General features: G+C 43.4%; 1 protein-coding gene across 5 annotated transcripts in view; it reads right to left on the bottom strand.

Annotated features, from left to right (window-relative positions):
- Nucleotides 1-10,604, bottom strand: part of RBM20 (RNA binding motif protein 20) — a 95,888-nt gene extending 85,284 nt beyond the window's left edge. For 3 of the 5 annotated variants that reach the window (XM_063163213.1, XM_063163216.1, XM_063163212.1), the window contains exon 1: nt 10,471-10,604. In XM_063163213.1, coding sequence (XP_063019283.1) covers nt 10,471-10,604 — 134 coding nt within the window. Of the gene's footprint in view, nt 1-7,232; nt 9,742-10,470 lie in introns of those variants that run through there. The other 2 variants (XM_063163215.1, XM_063163214.1) reach the window with 2 other exon arrangements.
- Nucleotides 10,605-11,475: the final 871 nt, after the last annotated feature.

Consider the following 11,475-nt stretch of genomic DNA (forward strand, 5'->3'; position numbering starts at 1 on the left):
AACATACAAAATATTCATTGCTTGCTCAAACAAGCACTCAAGTCTGAGTTTGCTTCGGAGTCCACCCAGTATGGATCTAAATGTAGGGGAATGACAGGAACCTCTCTGGCTTTATTAGGCTGTCAGGCAGTGCTATATAAGAAGCATGCTCCAGGACTTACTGAAGATGCAATGCAGTCCCTACAGCACTGGCTTTCCTGCATGTGAGGGGGATGTGTTCTCCAAGCCAGGCTTCCAGGTGATCCAGCAACATTCCCACCATCAACGCCTGCTGCCCCCGCCGCTGCCACCCATGCAGTTCTGTTCTTAGAGCAGTGCTGACTCCTAAAAGCTGGTCACTCTGCCAGCTTCACTACAGATAAATAAGTACAATTACCTCAGGGAACTTAAATTAAGAGCTGCCTCTCTGTCTCACACAGTTATATACAACTCTGTCATGTTGAAGCTTGAAGATGCATTTTTTCCTGCTCCCTTGATGGTTTTGTTGCTTCTTAAGAACAGGGGCTGCAGGTGGAGGGCTAAAAATTATGTATTTAAGTCTCCTCGAATTACTAAAATGTCTAATCCCAGATCTGGGGTCCATCTCTCACAAGTCACACTCTTGGTCAGTCTCTGTTTTGTCCACCAAGAGCCAACCAGCAAGCCCTCCTCCCACACTGTGCTATTTGTGCAAACTGCTAGCTTAGAGAAAAAAAGTAAATACAGAGCTGGTTTACTTCTAGTGAGGTCCCCCTGGCATCCAGCTAAGAGGTGAGAAAACTAAATATAACAAACTTAAAACTACAATTATTGTAAGGGAGTTTGTTAGAGCCGCTCTGAAGCTCCTAATGGTCTGCTGGGGATTTATGGATCAGCTGTGAAAATTTACTCACAGCTAAAACTTGCCAATCAAGTCCTTGGCTTTGAACACTGCTACCAACTTCTACATAACACAGTTTGTCAAAAGCAAAACAGTTGGTTTTAATGTTTCAGAGAAGGGTACGAGAAAAATCTATCATACTAAGCAGACCAATAAGACAAGCATGCAGAGGCTCCCTTCTGAATGTTTGCATCTTTGTATAAAAGGGTCTTATATTTTTACAGAGCAGGAGGAGATTACAAGTGCTGCCAAAATACACAGTAAGAGACAGTATGTTGTACAGAAAAGACTGCAAACTGCTGTCTTGCAGTTTAAGAGCAGATTCCCTCCATAAATTTTGCCAGAGATCCAGAAAATAATATTATTTGCTGGTATTTTATGTTCTTGCCATATGGACGGGGGTATAACATTTATAAAAGCTTCTCTGAAATTGTATCTGCTATTTGCCTGTTATTCCATTTTAAAAGGGCAGCAAAAATAACAAACAAAAAATCCTGAGAACCTACACAGAAAGCAAAGCAAGTAGCCAGCTTAGATGAGAGACATAAGACCATGCCTTATTTCTCCCAAATGCTCAGCACAAATGAGAAGACAGCAGTGATGGCCCCCTGTAAGGGCAGCTCTGTGCAGAGGAGCTGATGGGCTCTTTGTAGACCCCTCTCCACCTCCAACTCTGCAAATCCCTGCAGCTGGTGAGGCTTCAACACTCCAGAGTACTGGTTTGAAAACATGTCAGACTTCTAATATGCTACTAAGCACCACAAAGGAGCATGGACTCCTACTCCTCCCTGCACAGATCCATACTCTTTAAAAATGGAAGTTTTAATGCTTCAAACTTTCTGATATTTACTTTGGCTTCTACTACATTAGGTCTCTTCTGTCAGCAATTACCCCAAGAAACAAACACTAAAGAGTCGTGAAGCCTTGCAGATTTAGATGATAGGATCTGATCCTTTAAAGCCTTACACACATAAATAATCCTCATGTGTATGAATAAGGCTTTAGAAGATCATGGCATATACACTATATCCAAAGAGGAATTCAAGTCCTATTTACCACTGACAAGCAAACATTTGGCTACCTAACATTATTTATGCAATTTATAAATTGTTATACTATTTTGTATGTACTAATATATATATGTTATATACTTATATTATAAGACATGTTGCTTTACTCTGCACATGTATACTTTAACCATCTACACAAAATCACAAAGTCACTTCTAGCCCTTCCAAATTTCAACTTAACTCCTTTTTTTTTGAAGGGAATTCAATCTTTTAGTAATCTGCAATGCAGATTACTAGGTTGAACAGAATTGATCCCAAGCCTTGTAGAAGTCTGATCTAACAAAGATACATGACATGGGATTAATTTAAATTTCATTGTCAAATCTGGAGTATTTAATTAGCAATTTTTTATCTGCCAGAAGCTGGGAAAGAGGAGGTACATTCAAGTGCAGAAAGTGAGTTGACTTGAATTGAAGTACCACAGAACTTTGATTATTTTATTACAACATGTTACCTATGAACCTGTTTGCCCATGCCAACCAAAGAGGTACCTATATAACCATCAGTTACTATTGTGTAGTTCTCACAAACATGTCCACCTCTAGATACAACAATGACATTTTGCTGAGTGTAATGCATGGCAGAGTAACCTGAGGCAGACCTCCTGGTTCATCTGAGAGTCAACAGAAGATGCCAACAAAAGGGTCAGCCCTGTCTGCACCATGAGAAGGTGTTGCTACACAACACAACAGTGACCTTGAATGAAGCAGTAAATAAAGAAAAGAGGCCAGTGTTTGGTTGTGAGTTGGCAGGACAGTGGAAAATTGTAGGTGACCTTAAAAGAATGTGCCATGAGAGGAACACAAACGGATGGTGCAGAGCACATGGATAGCAAGGGTGTGAATGTTAAGACGTGTTAATGGAAGACTTTGAAAGATAAGAGGAGCCTAGGACTGAAAAAAAATCTCACCCTAGTTCACTAATATTTCTCTCTATGGTTTCAGGAGATGACAGTCATCTCTTCTCCAAATGTCATCCTTAGACTGAATTGTGCATAATCTCAGGCAGAATTTTATGTGGAGGAGCAGAGGAAACCTCTGACAATCACGAGAACAGCATCCAAACTGCAAACCAGGCAAATACCCATAGCTGTGCCCAGCCCTGCAGGGACTGGAGCAACCTACTCTGTACCAGAAGTTAATCTGCTCTCACTCTATTGTGAGAAAGAAGGGTGAGAAAGACATTAAAATATTTTCTTAAAAATGAGGCCAAAAATAGAACAGTAAAAGCTGGTCAGTGTAAGAAACTGCATGTGTGATCAGCCTAATAAAACTACTTGGTGCATCTTCCCTTAGAGGGAAAACATGTTAATCAGCAGAGACACAAACAAGATTTGTTCCTGCAGAAACAGACAGTATTTGTTATCTCAGTAAAGCCATCAAGCCACTTGTTGAAGAGGTACTTAAAGCCTGTTTCCTAACACAAATATTAAAATATAAGTAAAAATGCACTGCAACTTCTGCACATTTCCCAAGTGTCCCTAACTCATAGACACACCAACTCACATGTGTCTGTGCGTCCAGGAAAAAAGCAAAGGCATGACAAATAAAACTGTAGCTTTTGACACTACCAAATTCAAGACATTTGACATTGCTTGAATTCTAAAACTCTGCATCCTAATCTACACAAAATCACAAGTTTCATGGTAAGCTGAGAAAAGTTAAGACTAGATAACACCAGATGCTTTTGTTACGTCAAAAGCTGGTAAGTCAGAGAAGGGACCACGTGATCAGAAAGCTGTCAGGGAGCTTGCTCATCAGCTGCCCAAAATGACATTTTCTCTGTTCATTCTGGCCAGCAGAAGATATTACTCAAGGGAACACAAGTTAAAGACTTCCTTATCCTGTCCCTATCTTTTCTTCAGAAGAAGTAATCCAGAAGTGGAATCTCTCCCCAAGGAGTGATTGTCATTAAAATTTCACATAACACAGGCTTTAAAATCATGCAGGAGATAGACTGCTCCTCACAACCAGCATAGCTACAGATTGCTGTCACCCCCAGAGTCAGCAATGCTCATGGCACCTTTGGAGCACCCTGCAGAGGCTGGTGGGACAGCTGCACATCTTTAAACAACCGAGATGGTAAAGAACAAATCTGAACTGCATCATTCATGCAACATCATTCATGCAACTCCACCCTGGTCCTGAACAGGCAACTGAACAGGGAGTTGCCTGATCAGCTCATCTCCCAACACAGACATGGAGAAAACTAACAACAAATGCATCCTCCTTGTAGTTCCTTAGATGCACAAGATAATTGCACCACAAGCTGCATATTCAAAATCAGTTAAACTCACATTTCACAAGTTTGCAGACACACACCCAGAAATGCAGTTATCCTGATGCACAGTAACTCTTGTGCACTCGTACCTACTGATCCTTTAAGAAAACAAGCCTTTGCCCCCTTCCTGCAACAGAATACCCGATGCTTTCATTCCACATTTCTTCTAAATAGGCAAAAGGCATTTGTAAAACGGGCTAGGCTTGAGCTGTCAGAACAGAACAGATATTAAACGTTTCTAAAGCCCAAAGGGAGACGTTTTCTGGTTTCCCCCTCTGTGTCAAGTGACAGCTCCACTGTGATGGGTCATTAGCGTGACAAAGGGAAAGCAGCTGGACATAGAGAGGGGCAGAGGCTAACAGAGCGATTACATCCTTAAATCAACTATAAAATGTTACAAAGGACGAAGAGGAGGAAAAAAAGGAGGAATAAAGTCAGTTTGATAAAGTGTCTAGCTGCAAATCATATGAAATTAATTCATCTAAATAAAAGAAAAAGCAAGACAACTTACTCTTCTGAGAAAGCAGATTCTCTTTGAAGGAGCATTTTAAAGTGTTTGACATTATTATTTCATGTAAATAACCCATTTTTCCTTCCTAAATAAATTTCTACAATCTCTATGAAGTAAAATAGTATCTTTGAAGATCTAGTTCTTCCCACTTTGATAGCCAGCAGAAAGGATCAGAACTGGTTACTGAGGTTTTTCCCATCTCCATTTTACTTTCCTCCAAATGAGATCAGGAAGATTTTAGCACCACAGCAATAGCAGTAGCTCAGCAGGTCACACACAACTCTTACTGTTAGGTGCACACAGCTCTGAAAGGACAAGTGGTGAATTAAGAGGAAAACTAAAGGAATATATTTTCCAACTTTCCCACTGATGGGAGCAGTATATTAAATTTCCAGTTAAAAGCAACATCCAGGCAACTGAGTTTTACTAAAGAGCACTCCATTGTCATGTGTTGTATTCCAATAGTCACTTAGTATATTTCTTCTTAAAAATTGTGCATTATTAAAGTTTTCACTAAAGGTGGCATCACTGCTGTTATGTCTCTCTCCACTAAAATTTGACATTTCTGGGCAACTAAGAATTGATTGATAACTGAAAATAAAAGTCAGATTACTTGGAAATGTTTGCATGCAACACATTCCTACTAAATTCTTTTGTTCTGACTCCTTTCTGCTTTAGTACCTCTGTGCTCTCTCTTCAGTCTTTTTATTTTGCCTTTCTGCCAGTAAGCTGTTGGGTTCTAAATCAGAGATTAAAGAAAAAAAATCAACCAAACAGAACAAACCCAAGTCCCAAACTCCACACTTTCAATCATTTTTGTTTAAAAGAAAGAACCTCCATATGATTAAGTAATCTTAAACCTTTGTGTCACAGCCAATATAAAGAAGGGGTCATTGTTTTCCATCAAAAAAAGAAAATAAATTTTAAAAGAAATAAATAAAAAAGAAATCTTAATTGCATGACTTGAAGATAATTATAATCACTGATGCTGATTTTGGAAAACAACTAAACTTAAAAGTGAAGCACCCTCCGTTTGTCCCTGTCCCCTCCATTCACACACACACATTTGTTACACACATTCAGCATTGAAGTCCTGATTCTTATCTCAGGTGAGGTGCAAGAAGAGTCTCAGTAATTACACAGCAAGAAGCCGGACAATTCCAGAAAAACTGCATTTTCCCCCACTGCCTGTTTCATAATATACAGAGACAATAAATGGCAAACACAAGGAGGAGCTTAACAATGTGGGTTTGCTTCCCACATTCCCTGGCCAGTCCCACACCATGCTGCTTTTACAGCTCCTGTCCCTTGTTTTGGTAAAGCTGCTCAGCTAAGACAACTACAGCCCCCTCTGTTTTGTTTTCCTCTCCAGTCAGGGCTGTAAGATTTGTCTCAACACAAACTCCGTGAGTTTTCAGAGCCCTATCAGGTAGAGGAGAAACTGAGATTTTGGAGATGTACTTTAAAAGGCAAATAAATATGGAAAGCCTGTATCAGTAACAGTAAGAAGAGAAACAGTAAAACCAGTGTTTCTCCTTGTTAAGTATCAGCTTAGCCTTTGCCATATATGCCAAACTATTTGCCATGACTAATGTATATAATGGGAGTACATTTCATATTTTATCTCTCCTGAGAGACTTTGAGTCAGGGAGGGAAAAAAAAAGAAAGGAAAAGGAAAAAGAAAATCCCACACTACACAAAACAAACAGACAATGATGACAATGATAAAAACCCCACATGTTTAACATAGTGGGCTAGAGTTAAAAAAAGATAAATTTTTGGAGATAATTTTTCTCAACAAGTTTTCTCCTTGCTGCTGTAGAGAAATAAAGGACTCAAAGCACTCAGCACCAGCCTGCTGCCTCCTCTCTGCCCCCAGAACTGGCACAAACTGATGACAACTTGGGCGCAGATGTTGGAAATTCCATCTTCCTTCCAGAGGAGCTCAAAATCTCCAGGGCACAACCCCTCAGGAATAAAATATTAATTTTGCCTTTCCCCCCATTGTTTTAAGGTGCCTTTTATTCAATTTGTAAACCAAACATATATTCCTACATCAACACAGGGAGTTAAAAACTGCTCTATTTCCACTGGACAGATATGACCCATGACAAATCATTAGAACCAAAAGCATACAAAGAGTTGGATTTCAATACAATGAGGTCTCCTGTAATAACAGAGTTTACTCGTGACAAATGTTTTCAGCAAGAACTCTCATAGAAAGCACTCTTCATGCAATATCTCTGTAGTTAACCCACAGTCACCACTCAGTCCTCTCTCTCAGTTGTTTCCAGCTAGTTGCTCTGTCAAACTGCAATAAATCACACACCTGGAATTATTAACAGGAGTCTCCACTCTCTCATGCTGCTTAGTCACTCCAGCCAATCTAACAGCAGGTACTAAAATTTGTCACACACTGACCTGTCATCTAAAACTTACATTTTGCAGTGCAACTGCACATTATAAACGAAACTTTCAAACCATATCAATTTTCTCATAAGAGCAGACTTACCCAGAGAGGGGGAAAAAGCCCCAAGACAACAAACAGTTCCAAACACACATTGGTCTTTGCAGAGATATCCAATACGTGTTTCACTTGCTGGCACTATAGACCCTACCCTGCATTTCCACACAGCAGCAGCAGAAACCAGTTATGAACACTGGCCAACACCATTACAATGTTCTTCTTCTCAGTCTTCTTTATCTCATACAGAAGGGTATGTTTTTATAAATCATCCTCTGAAGCATGTAAATTCAAGTTTCCTTTTCCCAGCAATTTCTCATTCTCAGCTCTACAGCTTGAGGGCTTTGACTGCAATAAGGATTTTAGTTTTGGAAAATAAGAAGTATTTACCCATCAAACATCACAACAACCTGCATAGATAGAATGCTTTAACTCTGTAAATCTTATCATTGGACCTTTACTATCAACGCAACTGACGTAGTCACTCGGGGAAAAAGTACAACATGTAGAGAACATATTTCAATTTATATTTTATTGTAGTTGGATACTACCAGCAGAGAATTTCAAACTAGAGGTTCAGTAGTACTTTTATAGTAAAATTACATTATAAATTTTAAAGCAGAGGAGCATTTAAAGAATACAGTGCATGCTACCTGTGTTGCATGAGTTCAGCCAATGTAGCTGCTAAGACATTTCAGATGTCCAGTTTCACTAAATTTTAATCCTTGTTCAAAGCTCAGCACTCACAATGAATCTTCATCAGCTGCCCATGTAGGAAGCCATTTTTTAAAGTTACGTTGCTCTTCACCTAACTGTAAACCTTTGTAACAAAACTACTAAAGGGGAAGAAAGAAGGAATCCAGAGAGCTTTTAAAGTTTAAATGGGATAATGAAAAATGCATATTTTATATGATATTATAAAGAAAGATTTCAAACAGGGAGGTGTTTTGTTAAACACCACAGAATATTCTGATCTATTTGGCTCTGAATTAGCATTCTGCAACTGCACATTTGTTTACTGCATCTTGGAAAGCAAAAAGATAGCAATTGTTGAAAAAAGTCAAGAAAAACAAAATGCTCAGAAAACAAGATCATTGTTTTCTTTCCTGTAATGAAACCATTACTTCATTTTGTAGAAGAATCACCACTTTCATTCCATTGTATTTTACCAGATATAATACCTGTACTAGCGTATCGGAAATAAACTTGGAAGAGCAATTCTGGACATTCTCTAACATCTCCCTTTCAATTGAACTGTACATTCAGTTTAGATTATAAAATACCAAGTTATTACCATAAAAATAAAGTACAATTTGCCTGCATTTCCAATTCAGTGCATTTATTAATCAGGTAAACAGGCACACACCAAATTACGCCACAACGGTTACAAAACTCTAAGATCGAGTTGCAGGACCTTAGATGGAGATGTTCAGTGTTTGCCACCCTACGTCACATTAACATGACAAAGAACACTCAGAAGACTGCATCTCTCTCAAATCTTTCCATTAAAGGTAGGGTCAAAAAGAAAGCATTTCAAGTTTTCCCGCTTATAATCCGCTAGGAAGCATAACTAGAAAGAATGTGATGCCCGTATACGTAACACACACCACACGAGAAATTAAATTGTGAAGTATTCTCCACAGATCTACCTATCTGACTTGCAATATGTAGCAACATAGTCTTGGTAATTGTGAGAAAATGAAGGTCAACTTTAGAGACTGTAGTTAAAGGTTTAAGACTGATTTTGAGTAAGTGTAAATTACTCTGTGGGTGCACAATAAATCTCTTGTACCACAGCAACAGCCCAGTGGACTTAGGAAGAGACAATTAGTATTTCAATTTCAGTGCAAATCTCCAAATCTGTATTTCCAATCAGAAATAAAAATGTAGGTAACAAGAACCTTGAATGTTTTCACGATTAAGCTACAAACCATGATTTAAAAACAAACAGACTAAAAGAAAATAAAGCATCAAATTTATGGACCACATTCTGCAGAATGTTTGAAAGTCCAGTTATTTACATATTTATAAAAGCTGATGTGCTTCCCAACTGAAAATAACGTTCATACGTTAAATTTGCGGTAACATCAACACATTGCACTTCTGTCTATCTGTACGTGTGTGTATTTTGCAAATGTGAGAGAATTGAAAGCATTTCCTCCGTTAATTACATTGTTGGGTTTTGTTAAGAAGGTGATAATGGAGATGCCTAAGCCAGCGCCTTTGCTGAAGGAGTTGTTGCAGGAAAGCGGCTCAAGCCCAGCGTCAAGGCCGTGGCAGCTCCTCAGTGCTTTGTCATACTCGCGCTTTGCTTGAGGGCCGCACACGGGCTCAGTCCACTTGGCGGTCTGGGACTTGATATCGAAAGCGGTTCTCAACCTTCACCACTGCGCAGCACCCAGTGTCCGGCTCGTCAGCTCAAATCTTAAAGTAATAGAAGGCAGTTCTAACAGCTCCATAGCCGGGTATTTGTTAGCAGATTAAAAGCCCTTACCTCTTCTAATACGTTACGACTTGGGGAAAAATCAGATACAGTGCACCTAACCACCTTGAATCAGCACAGATCATCAGCTTAGGCCTTACTCATGCTTCACCTATTAGCTACAATGCATTCGGTTCGTCCTCAAGTTTCTCATTTAGCCAGATAAGTATCACTGGCACCACTGCATCTGTGTAGCAGAAGTGCTTTCTCCCCTATTTCTGGATGGAAAACAAAACAGCAAAATACCGCTCGCATCACTGCACTCATTAATGAGACTTCCAAACCCGCACAGGTTACTTTCCCCGGGACACTTTCGCAGAGATGCGATCGCTTCTGGCACCCCAGGAGCCCCTCGCTCCAGGCCTGCCGGGGGGACGGCAGCAGCGGAACGGCGGCCGGGCAGGCGGCACACACCGCCGCGGGGCAAGCGACGGAAACTTCCCCGGCCCAGCTCCCGGGCACGGAAGACGCGGTCCCGGGGCGAACCCTCGGCAAACCGACACGAGCTTTTCGGGCAGAAAACTTCTGAGGGCAGCGAGGCCACTGCCGGTCTTTAGGGGAGTCTGTGCCCCTAACAGCAGGGACGGGCCCGCCGCCACACGCACGGCGAAGCGAGGCTCAGCCCCGCGGGGCACCGCTCGGCCAGGGCCAGGGCCAGGGCCGGTGCCGGGCCGACCCTCCGCCCGCCCGGCTGTCAGTCTGGCCGCGGGGGGAGGGAAGGGGGGCACCGCCACCGGGGAGGGAGAACGACCCGCGCCTGCCCGCCCGCCCTCCCGGCGCGGCGGAACGCGGGGCGGCTCTTACTTGTGGAGGAGCTGGGGCAGGCTGGGCGGCGGCGGCGGCATCCCTCGGCTGGGGGCCCCGCTGCGGGCATCGCTCTCCGGCGGGTCAGCGCCGCGGGGAGCCGGGGCCTGGCTCATGGCAGCGGCGGGGACCATACGGGGCGGCCCCTGCGGCGGGAGGCGCGGGTGGCCGCGCAGCCCTCGGCCGCGGCGGCGGGAGGGAGGGTGGCAGAGCGAAGGGAGGGAGGGGGCAGAGGACCGGCCCTGGAGACAACCGCGCTCCCCCCCGCGCCCCCCCGCCGGGCTGGCGACGGCGGGACAGGCAACCCCCTGCGACTGAGCCCGCCCTGCCGGAGGGCTGCGGCCACCGGCGGGGGCGGCCGGTGCTGCGCGGAGCCCCAGAGGCGCTGGCGGGGCCGGAGGGAGGGGCGGGCGGAGCCCCCGGCCCGGCCCCACCTGGGCGCCGGGCCCGTTCCCTCCCTCCTCCGCCCGCACCTGCCCGACGGGAGGGACCCACGCCCCGCGGCGGCCCTGCGGCTCTGCCCTGTGTCCCAGCCGGGACAGGCTGGCTCGGGCGCACCTGTTCGGGGCAGGCTGGCTCGGGCGCACCTGGCCCTGCCCGGGATGGTCCCGGGGGCCGCGCTTGGCAAAGGACGGGCTGTACAGCAAAGAGTGAGAGCAAACCATCCCCTTCACCCTCCGGCAATAATTAACGATCATTAAATGCCAAGGGCATGGGGAAAAGCGTGTGTACTGTTCTAATTTCTCGCTGGTAGCACCTTTGAAGAAATGTAATCAGTCATTTATCAGATACAGGCTCTGTCGGCTGATATAAAACGGGAGAGGAGAATCAATTAATAAACCTTCTAAAGCAGCAAGTAATCTCTACAGCAGACCCTTCTCCCTGTCTGGGCCCAGCCATGATGGGCTTTTAATAAAGGATGTCGATCCTGGGCTCTCTGCTTCCAAACACATACCTTAGCGCCATCAGGACCTACTCAGGAAGGCATTACCTGCTACTGTAATA

Source organism: Melospiza melodia, chromosome 9 (assembly GCF_035770615.1).
Source record: "Melospiza melodia melodia isolate bMelMel2 chromosome 9, bMelMel2.pri, whole genome shotgun sequence".
Lineage (NCBI taxonomy): Eukaryota > Metazoa > Chordata > Aves > Passeriformes > Passerellidae > Melospiza > Melospiza melodia.